Source organism: Salmo salar, chromosome ssa14 (assembly GCF_905237065.1).
Source record: "Salmo salar chromosome ssa14, Ssal_v3.1, whole genome shotgun sequence".
Classification (NCBI taxonomy): Eukaryota; Metazoa; Chordata; class Actinopteri; order Salmoniformes; family Salmonidae; genus Salmo; species Salmo salar.
The window spans coordinates 13,983,217-14,000,255 of NC_059455.1; the positions used below are offsets into that span (position 1 = coordinate 13,983,217).

Below are 17,039 nucleotides of genomic sequence, written 5' to 3' on the forward strand. Positions count from 1 at the left end.
AGGGGATCAAATACTTTTTTCCCCCACTGTAGGTCCCAGTACAGAATGTCTACTTTTATTTTAGGGTATTTTCATACGTATTTCTTTTCCCGTTTAGATATTAAAGCACTATGTATCTAGTCCCCTCATTTGAAGGTGAATTAAGTATAAAAGCAGTCAGTGGGCAAACGTACAAAATCAGCAGGGGATCAAATACCTTTTTCCCCACTGTATATATACAGTATATATAAGGATTCTGAGCTTTGATCAACACTGGGAATGCGATAATAAGTGATTAATTGCTAAATAACTAAATAAAAGGTGAGTAAATGCAATTTCACAAAAAAAGGTACGTAATTGGTGTTTACCCTCCACTACATCCCTGGTTGTCAGGCAAGCATTTGTTTTGTTTTGCTTTGTGTTCGACCTCAGCTTGTCAGTGAATATTCTGTTTTCAGTGACCTGATGACCTGATGGAAAATAGCTATTGATTAAAAAGAGGACAAACTCACTGCTTTGGTATCTCTATGCTGAAAGCCACCCACAAAACACACTAATAAAACACACACACACACACACACACACACACACACACACACACACACACACACACACACACACACACACACACACACACACACACACACACTCTCTCCTACTCCTCAGCAATGGCTGCCACTGCTCTGAGCTGGTTCAAGCCCCTGTTACTAAGGCTCCTGCTGTTGGGCGGCAGGTAGCCTAGCGGTTAAAGTGTTGGGCCAGTAACCGCAAGGTCTTTAGTTGGAATCCCAAGCCGACAAGGGGAAAAAATGTTTTCAATGTGTCCATGAGCAAAACACTTCATCCTAATTTCTCCAGAGTTGCTGTTGAAAATGGCAGATCCTGTTTTATATGAGAGGACAGTACAGGATGTACTTTCATGCATTCGGAAAGTATTTTCATGCATTCGGAAAGTATTCAGACCCCTTGACTTTTTTCAAATGTTGTTACGTTACAGCCTTATTCTAAAATTAATTAAATCTGGGGGATTTTCTCATCAATTTATACACAATACCCCATAATAATAAAGCAAGAATTTTTTGCTAATTTATAAAAAATGAATTAAAATAAAAGTCACATTTCCATATGTATTCAGACCCTTTACTCAGTACTTTGTTGAAGCACCTTTGGCAGTGATTACAGCCTCGAGTCTTCTTGGGTATGACGCTACAAGCTTGGCACACCTGTATTTGGGGAGTTTCTCCCATTCTTCTCTGCAGATCCTCTCAAGCTCTGTCAGGTTGGATGGGGAGCGTCGCTGCACAGCTATTTTCAGGTCTCTTCAAAGATGTTCGTTCGGGTTCAAGTCCAGACTCCAGCTGGGCCACCCAAGGACATTCTGAGACTTGTCCCAAAGCCACTCCTGCATCGTCTTGGCTGTGTGCTTAGGGTCATTGTTCTGTTGGAAGGTGAACCATCACCCCAGTCAGTCCTGAGCGCTCTGGAGCAGGTTTTCATCAAGAATCTCTCTGTGCTTTGCTCCGTTCATCTTTTCCTCGATCCTGACTAGTCTCCCAGTCCCTGCCGCTGAAAAACATCCCCACAGCATGATGCTGCCACCACCATGCTTCACCGTAGGTATGGAATCAGGTTTGTGCCAAACGTGACGCTTGGCATTCAGGCCAAAGAGTTCAATCTTGGTTTCATCAGACCAGAGAATCTTGTTTCTCATTGTCTGAGAGTGTTTTAGGTGCCTTTTGGCAAACTCCAAATGGACTGTCATGTGCCTTTTACTGAGGCGTGTCTTTCATCTGGCCACTCTACCATAAAGGCCTGATTGGTGGAGTGCTGCAGAGATGGTTGTCCTTCTGGAAGGTTCTCCCATCTCCCCAGAAGAACTCTGGAGCTCTGGCAGGGTGACCATCGGGTTCTTGGTCACATCACTGACGAAGGCCCTTCTTCCCCGATTGCTCAGTTTGGCCAGGGGGCCAGCTTTAGGAAGACTCTTGGTTCCAAACTTCTTCCATTCAAGAATGATGGCCACTGTGTTCTTGGGAACCTTCAATGCTGTAGAAATGTTTTGGCACCTTTCCCCACATCTGTGCCTCATGAATGAATCATTAATAATGATGTGTCCTGAATCTCTGTGGTCACTAAAGATCCCATGGCACTTATCATAAGAGTAGGGGTGTTAACCCCGGTGTCCTGGCTAAATTCCCAATCTGGCCCTCATACCATCACGGTCACCTAATCATCCCCAGCTTCCAATTGGCTCATTCATTCCCCCTGCTCTCCCGTTACTATTCCCCAGGTTGTTGCTGTAAATGAGATTGTCTTCTCAGTCAACTTACCTGGTAAAATAAGGGTTCAATAAAAATGTAAAAGTGAGTGAGAAAATTACAGAGGCAAAAATATCATATGCCCAAAAAATGCCAACCTCCCGTTATTGGTAATGGTGAAGAGGTTAGCATGTTTTAGGGGCATGAAAAGTAGCAGCAAGGTATATGGTGGGTGTATGTGTACATGTGTGATAATGTGTGTGAGTGTATGTATGTATGTATGTATGTATGTATGTATGTATGTATGTATGTATGTATGTATGTATGTATGTATGTATGTATGTATGTATGTGTGTGTGTGTGTGTGTGTGTGTGTGTGTGTGTGTGTGTGTGTGTGTTATGGGTGTATGTATGTATGTGTGTGTGTTTGTGGCGTCTGTACCTGTGTTTGTGTGTATGTGAGTTATGGGTGTGTGTATGTATGTGTGTGTGTTTGTGGCATCTGTACCTGTGTGTGTGTATGTGAGTTATGGGTGTGTGTATGTATGTGTGTGTGTGTGTGTGTTTGTGGCGTCTGTACCTGTGTGTGTATGTGAGTTATGGGTGTGTGTATGTATGTGTGTGTGTTTGTGGTGTCTGTACCTGCGTGTGTGTATGTGAGTTATGGGTGTGTGTATGTATGTGTGTGTGTTTGTGGCGTCTGTACCTGTGTGTGTGTAAGTGAGTTATGGGTGTGTGTGCGTATCAGAGGAGGCTGGTGTGAGGAGCTATAGGAGGACGGGCTCGTTGTAAAGGCTTGAATGGAATTAATGGAACGGTATCAAACACATCAAACATATGGAAGCCACATGTTTGACTCCATTTGAATTCTTCCATTCCAAGCATTACAATGAGGCCGTCCTCCTATAGCTTTTCCTACCAGCCTCCTCTGGTGTGTATGTGTATATGTGTGCGTGTGCGTGTGCGTGTGTGTGTGTGTGTGTGTGTGTGTGTGTGTGTGTGTGTGTGTGTGTGTGTGTGTGTGTGTGTGTGTGGATAGAGACCTGTGAGTGTACATATAGCCAGTACAGAAGAATCAATAGAGATAGTCCGGATAGCCATTGATTAGCTATTCAACAGTCTAATTGCTTGTAAATAGAAGCCTGTTGGTCCGAGACATGATGCTTCGGTACCACTTGCTGGAAGGTAGCACAGAGAACAGTCCATGGCTTGGGTTGCTGAAGTCTTTGGCAATTTTCTGGGTTTTCCTTAGACACCGCCTGGTATATAGATCTTGGATGGCAGAGAGCTCGGCCCCAGTGATGTACTGGCGGTGATGCAGAGGGCGTCCGCACCACCCTCTGTAGAACCTTACGGTTGCTGTAGCAGTTGCTGTAGCAGGCGGTGATGCAGCCAATCAAGATGCTCTCAATGGTGCAGCTGTAGAACTTCTTGAGGAGCTGAGGGACCATGCCAAATCTCTTCAGCCTCCTGAGGAAGAAGCAGTGCTGTTGTGCTCTCTTCACAACTCTGCAGGTGTGTGTGGACCTACTCTACTACCGGCCCTACTCTACTACCGACCCTACTCTACTACCGACCCTACTCTACTACCGACCCTACTCTACTACCGACCCTACTCTACCACCGACCCTACTCTACCACCGACCCTACTCTACTACCGACCCTACTCTACTACCGACCCTACTCTACTACTGACCCTACTCTACTACTGACCCTACTCATACAGTGACTAACACGCTACTCTCTCCCTTTCCCCATCTCAATCAAACACAGACACACACACACATTGTGCATGCACATTCACTCTCATAACAAATGTCTCTCTCCAACAAATACACAGGGGGATGGACAATGCTGGAAATAAGTTAGAATGTGTCACATCATGGAAGACAGGCTGCAGGAGACAAGGCAGCTGCAGCCACTAGGACTGCAGTATCCCCCATTGAAAAACAATAGCCCTGTCTCCACTGAAAACAGACAGTACTGTAGGAAGATTGGAGGCCATTGGGGATAGGGTAGAGGGGTGGTTGTGCCATACACATCCACACACAGATGTTTGGTCTTGGCTGAGAAATAGCAAGTACAGTTGTTGTTGTGAGGAATTCTACACACACACACACACACACGCACACGCACACAGGTGTTGAGACAGGGAAGGTACTGGAGTAGTAATGAGTACTCAGGGGGATACTATCTGCTAGCTGTACTGCCTATCTGTCATCAGCTCAGATAAGCTCAGTCCTGCAGGTAGACACACCCGAACACACACACACACACACACACACACACACACACTCTGCCTAGACTAACACATGACTCAAACACACACAAAACATGTCAAATGAACAGTCTCATGAAGGAAAACAACTGTGATTAACAGATATTCTATTTCAGTAATGAATGATTTGTTACGGTGATTGCAATACATACGATATGAAACTAGGGATAAACACCTGCAATACTAGCAAGTTTCCCATTGGTCACACCACATCATTTAAACGTGGATAATTGTGTAATTTGGTTGAGACATTGATCATTGAGATTACAACCCACTCAAAAAGACATCCAAAAGTTAGTTGAATTTCCAATATGTTATCACTATGCTTCGAACCATCTAAAAGCACAACCAAATTCCAACGGAAAAACTATGTCTGATCAGTGTTTCCCCTATATGAAATCATGGCCGCCACTGCAAAATAATATTAATAAATATAATAATGACAACAAAACAATAAAATAACAAAACAAAATTCTGATATAAAGTATGTAGAAAAGATAATGGCACAATATATTTGAGAACTAACAATCACCAAAATAAAAAGTAGACAGGGAGAATCCTAAAAAATTCAAATGTTATTGCATGGGGCCCCCATTCATTTTGTTATCTTTGAGTCATTCAGATAGCATAAGAACAAGACCTGGCAAAATGTGTAGAATTGCAGAAAATTAGCTTTGAAACAGCCCTTTTTCTCTCAGCCCCATGACAAAATGTGTAGAATTGCAGAAAATTAGCTTTGAAACAGCCATTTTTCTCTCAGCCCCATGACAAAATGTGTAGAATTGCAGGAAACTTAGTTTTAAAACTGCAAAATGTTCTCTCTGCCCCATGGCAAAATGTGTAGAATTGCAGGAAATTACAGCGGCTGAAAAAAAAAAAATCATAGTGGAAACACTGTCAGATTTTTGGTTTAGTTGTCACCCAAATGTCGATCACTGCGCTTTCAACCATTTAAAAGCACAGCGAAGTTCAAATGGGAATGCAATGTCAGATATTTTGTGTATTTATATAACAGATGAATGTGTGATCACTGTACTTCATCTAATAGAAGAACCAAATGACCTGGATTGCAGTTGAAATTACATTAAAAGTACATGGTGCAAGTGACAAATGCCATTCGAGATTCTACGCAGATTATTACAGCAATTGTGAAGTTCTCCAAAGACCTGTAACGACCTATGCATGCCATCTTGAACATGCACGCTTTATATGATTACATAAGAAGAAATGTATAGTAACGGAAACCTCAAAATGTGTCTTTTTTTTACCCCTTTTTCATGATATCCAAATTGGTAGTTAGTCTTGTCCCATCGCTGCAACTCCTGTATGGACTCAGGGGAGGGTCGAGAGCCATGCGCCCTCCGAAAACAATACCATGCCAAGCCATACTGCTTGCTTAACCCGGAAGCCAGCCGCACCGTTGTGGCGGAGGAAACCCCATACAACTGGTGACCGTGTCAGCGTGCATGCAAACGGGCCGCCACAGGAGTCACTAAAGCACAATGACATCCTGGCCAGCCAAACCCTCCCTAACCCGGACAACGCTGGAGCAGCTGTGCACCACCTCATGGATCTCTCTAGGTCGGCTGAGACACAGCCTAGGATCGAACCCGTGTCTGTAGTGACGCCTTAGACTACTGCGCCACTCGGGAGGCCTGTGTTACTAATTTTAAGGTTGAATGTTACCATTAGTTCAAAAGTAATATTGAATTGTGTTTGGTTGACAACGCAACCAAATATCAACATTTAAAGGAGATGTATATACTGCTTGAATAGTTCCATCTGTGCCACTGGCTTAATTCCATTCTTTAACTTTTATTTTTTATTGAGTTGGAGAAGTGAATACAACATATAATTTGTTAACGGGTCAACAAGTTAATAGGCTGTTATTTGTATTTCAAAAGTGATATTGAATTGTGTTTGGTTGTCAACGCAACGAAATATCAACATTTGAAGGAGATTTATCTTCAAACAAACACAATATCATTACATTTGATATCAACCATAGCTTGAAACCCTAATCCTATTGTATTGTCTATTTTTTGTTGAATTTCTGGGTTGAATTGAAACCATAGCTGTTGATGATGTTGCAAATGATATATAGGCCTAAATAACATCGTTAATGATATGAGTGATAAAGTATGGTACATTTTCATTTGCTCTTTCATTTGCTCATTTTTAATAGGAGCACTCGCAGTAATCACTTTCACGATAGCACATTGATAATAGTCAGTAACAAATATCATAGCTAAGCTTGGTTAAAACCCTGGATGGGAGACCTAAGGACAGCTGTAGAAAGATCAATTCTCTGGTAGGAGGTGCTGCCCAGCTTGTTTTTTTTTTCTGAGAGCGGACATAACGTTGAAGATCTGACATTGTTTTAAAGATAAAAATTCAACATATTTTATACAAGGTTTGTCTATGATGAAATTTGGTTAACATGATGACATACTCCTGTGGTTGAAATTTCACCCTCAAAAAAACAGCTTTTGTTGATTGCTTTTTTCAAGTCCAGTGTATTTTCCACGTAGATTCCACGTTGCAATAAGTCAACAAATGACTTTGAAACAACGTTGATTCAACCAGTTTCTGCCCAGTGGGTTGTCACTGTACACGTTCATGGATTGGTATGTTGTTTCTCTGGCTAACTACAAGTTCTCTCCCTTGAACCCACAGGTACAGTAGGGAGACCTGCAGTAGAATCACAATCTATACTGAACAAAAATATAAACGCAACATGCAACAATTTCAAAAGGATTGTGAGATACAGTTCATATAAGGACATCAGTAAATTAAAATAAATTAATTAGGCCCTAATCTATGGGCGTCACATGATTGGGCAGGGGCGCAGCCATGGGTGGGAGGTCCATGTGGAGGTCCTGGGCTAGCATGGTTACATGTGGTCTGCGGTCATGAGGCCGGCTGGACGTACTGCCAAATTCTCTAAAACGGCTTATGGTAGAGACATGCAGATTCTCTGCCAACAGCTATGGTGGACATTCCTGCAGTCAGTATGCCAATTGCACGCTCCCTCAAAACTTAAGACATCTGTGGCATTGTGTTGTGTGACAAAACTACACATTTTAGAGTGGCCTTTTATTGCCCCCAGTACAAGTTGCACCTGTGTAATGATCATGCTATTTAATCAGCTTCTTGATATGCCACACCTGTCAGGTGGATGGATTATCTTGGCAAAGGAGAAATGCTCACTAACAGGGATGTAAACAAATTTGTGCACAAACTTGAGAGAAATAAGATTTTTGTGAGAATGGAACATTTCTGGGATCTTTTCTTTCAGCTCATGAAACATGGGACCAACACTTCACGTATTGTGTTCATATTTTTGTTCAGTTTAAATGGACTCACACATTTCACGACAGCTTGCTCAGAGATCCAATTAAAAGGTCTGCTAACGATGTACTCTAAATGAAGAGAGGCTAATGAGTCACAAAGCTGTGATCAGGCTCACGGCAGATGGATTGGTTTATTAAAAGGCATTAGTTTGCACCGGGCCTGTCAAGACTACGCAGGTGTAACAGAGGTAGTTGGGAGTACCACACTTGTGTGTGTTGGTCATTCTCTCATGCTCACACACACACACACACACACACACACACACATGGCCCCTTTAGTTAGACTGCAGGTGTTCAATTCGGACCACTTTATCAAGCCCCTGGAATGTCGATCTTCCTCCGCTCCATAACATCCACGGATAAAAGTTATATTACATTAGAATGCAGGTCAAGGACCATAGAAAAATCATTTCGGTCAGGACTAAAGAGGAGATCTAAGAGAGGGGTAACACGTATGAGGAAGCCAAGCTCCGGCAACTGACAGCGACATCTGTTAAGGCCACCACACCTTGTGGTCAATGTGCAGACTGAGACCGAGGGAAGGGCGGAGAGAGAGAGAGAGAGAGAGAGAGAGAGAGAGAGAGATGGACAGAGAGGGTGAAACAATATGATGCAGACTGACAGTGAGAAAGAGAACAGGAGAAAGGAAAAGAAGCAGAGAGAGAGAGCGAAAAAGAAAGAGACGAGGGAGAGAGAGGAAAAAAAGGGGGACAAAGAGAGAGAGGAGAACTGCTTTGTAGTCCGGCAGACTTCATTCTTATTAAAGCTGACGGCTCCATTCAGATGAGAAACATCGCAAATATTGAAATTGTCTGACAGAGAAGCAGCCACATTTGTCCCGATACATTTAAACCAAATCAAATGTGTCGCTGCAGGGTAGAGAGAGAGAAAAGGAGAGAGAGGGAGATAATGCCTTTCGACTGTGAGACGCATCATGAAAATTAATACCTCCTGTCATGGGGACACACATTCATTTTTCTACCCCGCTGCGGTCCCTCGCTCCCAGAGCTGTGAACAAAGCTTCAGGTGAGCCAGGTGTGTGTATGTCCTCTCTCTCTCTCTCTCTCTCTCTCTCTCTCTCTCTCTCTCTCTCTCTCTCTCTCTCTCTCTCTCTCTCAACTTCTGTTGTAGTTGGTCTTGCCATTTTCAGTCATGCATTGTGTTTCCCAGTGGCCATAGTTGTCAATGGTCCATGAGGATTTCACTTTCTGTCAGCACTACTGTTACACAATGAAGCCTTCTGTTATTGGAAGGTAATAAACACTAAAACACACACACACACACACACACACACACACACACACACACACACACACACACACACACACAAACACACATGCCATTAACCTCTCAACCCCTGCCCTACACCCCATCCATCCACACATACACTCACAAATGCATTCACACACGCATGCACACACGCACACACTCAAAACACACTCTCTCTCGTTCTCTATCCCACTCTTTCTCTCAGTCTCAATTATAGCACTCCAGCTGTCCGTAGGGGAGTGGAACGGCTTGCTGGGATATGTAAGTCCTCCAGAGCCCCCACTGTAATTGGGTGGGCTTGTCTGCTGACAACTTGCCATTGGTGAAGGATGGAGAGATTGGGAAAGTGGTGTGAATGTGTGTGCGAGAGTGATTGTGTATGTGTCAGAGCTCAATGCTGCATGAAAAGTTTTTCCAGCACAGATTGAGCAGTGCTGACCAAAGGGACCCACTGGGGCCATTTGACCAGCTGGTGGGAGCACACACGCGCACACCATCCCAGTTCACCGGCTACTCCTCTCCACCCCACGCCTCATCACGCTCAATCTAATGAGGCATGCTGGGTAATTAACGCCTAAATTAAGCGGCTCATTTGCATAGCTGTCCGGCTTATCAAAGGCCTGACGTCCCCTTTACAAAACCAGTACACCATGAAACGAAGATGTTACTCAAAGACAGGGGGTGAGGGGTGGGGGCCAGGGGGGAAGAGAAAGGGTAAAGGAGAGTGAGGGATCAGTTAAGGGTGGGGAGAGATGAAGAGAGGGGGGAGAAAATGGGACAGAGAGCGAGTCGGAGAGAAACAGAGGAGAAAAGAAAACATCTTACATTCACATCGGACCAGTAATCCTTTGAAATGCAAAAACATCTCAACAGAAGACACTTGAGAAAGAGAGAGAGAGAGAAATGGAGAGAGCGCGATAAAGAGAGAGTTGAAAGCACACATTTGTCCTTTCTCCATCTCGTGGCATTTTTTCATCTCATCTCTCTGCCTGCCCAACAACGTCAGCTGAGCGAAGGAGCGAGAAAGACAGAAGAGGAGAGAAAGAGAGAGAGAGCGAGAAGGCAGACGGAACAGTTCCCAGGCACCGTATGAAAAGCCTGAGTTATGCTCCCTCGTTCCACTTCGACAATTTATGTACCACTCAGATAATGCCGCTTCTCCTGGAAAACGCACCCATAAATCTGACCGTCTTTCAGCGCTCTTGTCTCTCTCTCACTCTCTGTCTCTCCCCTGTTGTGGTGTATGTCTGTTTTCTGGAAACGTAAGAAAAGGTAAGGCTTTAACAGATAACGCTGAATGATCTTTGTCTCCGGGTTGTCACACAACACAAATGTGGTCCTACTCTCTGAGATGTCTCACCTTCGCTCGCAGGCGGGCACCACTGTAAAGTAATACCGACCATCCACCTTCTCACACTGGCATGACTGTTGTGGTGGAGTCAAGGCATACGCGAGGATATGGCCTCTGTCAAAAAGGTCTGGACCTTTTTCGACATGGGCGGTAGTTTGCTTACCTAAAAGCTGCAAGGTTGCAGGTTCAAGCATCACTTTTAGCAGTTACCCCCGGGAAATCGCTGAATTACAAATAGAGGATGAATCATTGTTTAATTACAGGTTTTCCTCCTTTCTCAACGGACCAATTGCAAGAGGAATATGCAATCTGAATCAAGAGAAGGAAAAATAACAATGTTTACTTACAGATACATTTTCCAACCCAACCCCATAGTCTCACCCTTGAGACTCAATTAAGACTCGCTGTGCATCGCTGATGCCCTTTTTAAACATGACTCTGCAGTAATTTGTTTACTTTGAAGGCGAGAATAGGACGAAGCATTATTACAGATAGCATATCTACCATACTCATTTAATGTCTAATACTATAGCTTAGTCTACAAACGCCACAGAGCTGGACAGTGCTGTGTGAACGGTCAGTGAGGTCTCTATTCTATCCATGGCACCGCTGCCTCGTTTGAAGCACGCACCAGCCAATTATTGACTAGAAATTGATCGTTTAGATTATATGCTGTTTGCCAAGCTTTTGGGGTCAATAGAGTGCAACTTCCAAGTGGCTCGACAAGATTCCTTTTTTTTTGTTGCAGTCTGCAGGAACGCTTTTGTTGAATGATTCATTTCATACATGTCTCTTATTTTCTAAAAATACATTGCACAGCGTGAGTTGAAACAGGAAAGAAACATCTGAAAATCGTTGTTAAATCTACACTCGAGTCTGTCAATGCCTCAGCATACAGAATCCCAATCTGTAAGCAACTCCCTTACCTTTTCCAGCGAGAATGCAGGACAGCCCGAAAACCACCCAAACCAGGGCAAATGGCACTCCAAGCATCTTCATGACGGGAGAACCAAGACAAGACGACCTATCTCTCTCTCCTTCACTTGATATCCCTTACTTTCTTGCGATATTTGTTCGACACACCTTCTCAGTGCGAGGTTAGCGGGGAACTGACGCTGACTGCGAGAGAGACAGAGAAGAGTGGCAGTCCTACTAGGTGGTGGAGCGGTGCTTTGACGTGGCTGGCTGAGGTTTTGATATTGGGAGGGACGGGCACAGATTTCAGTGCGCCCCGGGACTGGAATTCTACGTCATGCAGGGAAAAATCTAACGTGTAACAGCTTTTAGGCTATCATAATTTCCTCTACTTACGATGTGTTCGATTTGATTAACCTATCCATTGAACTATGCCTATATAATCATCACCACCGCCAGCATTTACTCACAAATATATTATTAATGGAATAGATTGCATTCTGGTGCAGCCAATAGAGAGAGTATAGGAGTCTTTGAGTTAGTATAGGAGTCTTTGAGTTAGTATAGGAGTCTTTGAGTTAGTATAGGAGTCTTTGAGTAACTGTGGAAATTGGGCAGGGTGAAGTGACTCAACGGCTTGGAGTAACCCTGGATTGTCATGGTCACAAAACATGTTGATACAACGGTAACTACTATGGGGAGAAGTCTGTCCATAATAAAGCGCTGCTCTGCCTTCTTAACAACTATCAACAAGGCAGGACCCACAGGCTCTTTTGTCGCACCTGGACTACTGCTCAGTCGTGTGGTCAGGTGCCACAAAGAGGGACCTCGGGAAATGACAATTGGCTTAGAACAGGGCAGCACAGCTGGCCCTTAAATGTACACATAGTGTGTTGTGAAAAGTGTTATGAAATGTAATGTCGTAATATTTTAAATAGAACTGCCTTAATGTTGCTGGACCCCTGGAAGAGTAGCTGCTGCTAATGGGGATCCTTAGTAAATACAAATACAGACGTTGCTTGCTATATAGTTAGTAGCCTATTATAAACCAAAATGACCACAACGCGTTAATGAAATATATATTGTTCTCTCAGTCATATGAATATGACGTTTGTTGTTATGAAACTGCGTAATTTGACCAGAATAATCCTGCAGCAACAGGAAATGTGAATTATAGTTTATTTTTGTATATGTTGATACATTTTTTTGTTATGGCAAATCAACTCTGAAATGTTAAAGTGGAAATTAAACCTTAGAAGTATTTTTAAACCTCTAAATACACTACAAGTTTGCATTTCCTGCAACAACTTGGTGATCATATTGTGATTCTATATCTGGATGTTCTCTAAGATGTCTTAGATGTTCGCTGGAAAGGCACAGCTTTGTGGAGGCCATTGTACAATTCCAGCAAGAGACTGACAAAGGCTTAAAGCCTATTGTCTGGTACATCTGCTCCCCCTCACAGATTTAACTCCTCCAAGTAACCAGTGGCAAAATGTCTGGTTTCCTCTCCCGTTATTATTTTCACAACATTCCCTGCTTCTGTTGCGTGTGGTGAGGATTATTGTGTGTGTTAAGCCCCTGTGGTGTAGCCTCATGCTGCCATGGGCCAGGGACAGAAGGGAGAAAGTCCCTAGTGGGTCACTCAAAAAGCACAACAAAGATTATTGTGTTGAAATATCATTTGATCTCAGAAATTAAGCTAATTGATTTCATCCAAAATGGCCATTTTAATTCATAGGATTCGTATAAAATTCAATAAATATAGTACATGACATCATATTTGGAACAAACTTTTTTCTAACAATGAGTTAGACGAGGAATCCAAAGAAATGTTCTAAAGCCACCCACGGATCCCCCCACACCAATCCCACCCTAACAACGAGTATATAATATCAGTTCTCCGTGTCTGACAATTAGTATGGAGCTGCAGCCCTGAGTATTGTTTCTTTATCCTAGGTAATGTATTCTCAATGAATTAGGTGATGTTTTTAATCGCCCTGTTCAGAGAAATTATTCATTGGATTTATAAGGTTTATCTCCCATCCTACATCCTGATATTACCAAGTTCTGACCACTGGATGGTGCTGTTCAACCACTAGATGGTGCTGGTCCTGCTATTAGGTGTTTTATTGTTTAGATTCCCCCCCCTCGTAAATGGTAAAGGTATAGTTCACCCAAATTGCAATCATTAGTTTCCTTACCCTGTAAGCAGTATATTGACAAGGTATGACAGCAACCCATGCTTTGGTTTAGTTGGCCACTGTTTTAAATGTGTTGCACAAATCCAATGCAAGTCAATTGTACCTATATAAGCATTTTCACACTTCAAATCATCCTAAAGTGTCTAAAAATTGATTGTGTAACTCAATTATCTTACTTGATGATTGAATATGAATTGTGAAAATGCTAATATAGGTACCATTGACATTAATTGGATTTGTGCCACAAAGGCTAAAAAGTTAGCATTTGAAACAGTGGGCAGGTAAACAAAACCAAAGCATGGGTTGCTGTCATACCTTATCCATAGACTGCATACAGGGTAAAGAAACCAATATATCATATGGAGATGGGGGGGGGGGGGGTAGTTCTCAAACATTTGATGTACCTAATAGCAGGAACAGCACCATCTGGTGGTCAGAACCTGATAATATCAGGATGTAGGATGGGACAAAAACCTAACAACTTCAATGACTAATTTCTCTGAACAGGAGGTAAAAAAAACATCACCAAATTCCCTGAGAATACATTAGACAAGATGAAGAAACAATACTCAGAGCCAAAACTCCATACTATACTGAACAAAAATATGAACACAACATGTAAATAGTTGGCCCCATGTTTCAAAAGCTAAAAGAAATTATCCCAGAATTTTTCCATACGCACAAAAAACGTATTTTTCACAAATTTGTTTACATCTCTGGTAGTAAACATTTTTCCTTTGCCAAGATAATCCATCCACCTAACAGGTGTGGCATATCAAGAAGATGATTAAACAGCATGATCAATTACACAGGTGCACCTTGTACTGGGGACAATAAAAGGCCACTCAAAAATGTGCAGTTTTGTCACACAACACAATGCCACATGTCTCAAGTTGAGGGAACATTCAATTATCATGCTGACTGCAGGAATGTCTACCTGAGCTGTTGGCATAGATTTGAATGTTCATTTGTCTACCATAAGCCACCTCCAATGTCATTTTTGAGAATTTGCCAATACGTCCAACTGGCCTCACAACCGCAGACCACGTGAAACCATGCAAGCCCAGGTCCTCCACATCCGGCTTCTTCACCTGTGGGATCGTCTGAGACCAGCCACCCAGTCAGTTGTTGAAACTGAGAAGTATTTCTGTCTGTAATAAAGCTCTTTTGTGGGGAAAAACTCATTCTGATTGGCTGGGCCTGGCTCCCCATGGGTGTCCCTGGCTCCCAATTGGATAGGCCTATGCCCTCCCAGGCCCATCCATGGCTGCGCCCCTGCCAAGTCATGTGAAATCAATAGATTAGGGCTGTATTTCAATTGACTGATTCCCTTACATGAACTGTAAGTCAGTAAAATCTTCGAAATTGATGCATGTTGCGTTTATATTTTTGTTCAGTCATAGAGTACTGATACTGTATACTGTGGTTGGGTTGGGATTGGAGTGGGGTGAGTTCGAGTGTGGCTTTTGAGCATTTATTTGGACTCCACATGTTAGAAAAAAAAGCTAATATTATTAGAATCCTAGAAAATGTAAATGGCCAATTTGGGTGCAATCAATTAGCTGAATTTCTCAGATCAAATCAAACTTTATTTGTCCCATGCGCCGAATACAAGAAGTGTAGACCTTACTGTGAAATGCTTACTTACAAGCCCTTAACCAACAGAACAGTTTAAGAAGAGTTTAGAAAATATTTACCAAATAAACTAAAGTAAAAAATAATAAAAAGTAACACAATAAAATAACAATAACGAGGCTATAGTCAGTGTGCGGGGGTACAGATTAGTCGAGGCAATCTGTACATGCATGTAGGTAGGGGCGAAGTGTCTATGCATAGACAAACAGCAAGCAGCAGCAGTGCACAAAACAAATGGAGGGGCGGGGTGTCCATGTAAATAGTCTGTTGGCCATTTGATTAATTGTTCAGCAGTCTTACGGCTTGGGGGCAGAAGCTGTCAAGGAGCCCCCTGGTCCCAGACTTGGCACTCCAGTACCTCCTGCTGTGCGGTAGCGGAGAAAACAGTCCATGACTTTTCGACCTGTCCCCAAATTAATTTAATTGGTTCAGAGTTTGTTTTTCATATTTTAACCTTCGTGTCGTGATCGCGTTTGGTGTGGGGGGACAAAATACATTTATGCATAATGGCTCACACACGCAGCCAGTTTGGGTTCCGTGTTACACTGCACGACACGCAGGTTAAAATATCAAAACAAACTCTGAACCAATTATACTAATTTGGGGACAGGTCGAAAAGCACTCAACATTTATGGAAATTTAGCTAGCTAGCTTGCACTTGCTAGCTACTTTGTCCTATTTATCTAGCTTGCTGTTGCTAGCTAATTTGTCCTGGGATATAAACATTGAGTTGTTATTTTACCTGAAATGCACAAGGTCCTCTACTCCACCAATTAATCCACACATAAAACGGTCAACCCTAATCGTTTTTGGTCATCTCTCATCCTTCCAGGCTTTTTCTTTTCTTGACTTTAGATTGCGATTGGCAACTTTCATAAATTAGGTGCATTACCACCACTGACCTCGTTCGTCTTCAGTCACCCATCTGGGTATAACCAATGAGTAGATGGCACGTGGGTACCTGCTTCTATAAACCAATGAGGAGATGGGAGAGGCAGGACTTGAGGCGCGATCTGCGTCAGAAATAGAACTGACTTCTATTTTAGCCCTTGGCAACACAGACGCTCGTTGGTGCGCGCGAGCAGTGTGGGTGCAACTATTGAATAATATAGATTTCTACATTTATTTTGCAACGCTCGCACACGCGACACGAGCGGTGTAGTCAGCCAGAACCCAAAACCTACCCAAAACTAGTGGTCTACCCCTTTACCCTTTCAGTAGACATGTGTCCCTCATATCTAGAGCACTATTCACTGTGAGTGTGTTCTTCAAACCAATGGAACTTATTGGACCAAGAAAATACAAAAATAACAGGAATTTAGAATGAATATGAACAGCGAATACTAAAATATGAAAATATTACTTGTCATGTCTCAAAATCGATATCCATCTTACCTCTATATAGAGTTTAATGTCCTGAGGATTCGAGAAGAAAGATGATGAGTTCAACAGGGAAAGTGAAACGGTCAGGCAGCCAGTAGACTTAATTTTTGCACAGTACCCAGCCTAGCTGACACGAGGCAATTTTCCTGATTGGTTTACTACTTTTTTTTCTCTGGCCTCCATTGATTTAGTCACCCTTCTGGCCATCCTACAAGGGTAAAAACGCCAATTACTTTTGAACGGATTATGATAGAGACATGAGGAACTGAACATTGGTTTTCTTCGAGGATTAGCTAGACATTTGGATTATTATTTTACACATTGGTCAACATATGTGTTTTTGATTGGATACCTTTCATGCTGTATAGCAGAGTCAAAATGACATCATTCATCTCACATACAATGAAAAGGATT

General features: G+C 42.7%; 1 protein-coding gene across 2 annotated transcripts in view; it reads right to left on the reverse strand.

The window, feature by feature from the left end:
• Positions 1-11,782, reverse strand: part of LOC106568935 (calsyntenin-2) — a 318,303-nt gene extending 306,521 nt beyond the window's left edge. The window contains exon 1 of one of the 2 annotated variants that reach the window (XM_014139780.2): positions 11,415-11,737. In XM_014139780.2, the coding sequence (XP_013995255.1) occupies positions 11,415-11,487 (73 nt within the window). In that variant the 5' untranslated portion in view covers positions 11,488-11,737. Of the gene's footprint in view, positions 1-11,414 lie in introns of both variants that reach the window. The other variant, XM_014139781.2, reaches the window with a different exon arrangement.
• Between the last annotated feature and the right edge of the window lie 5,257 nt (positions 11,783-17,039).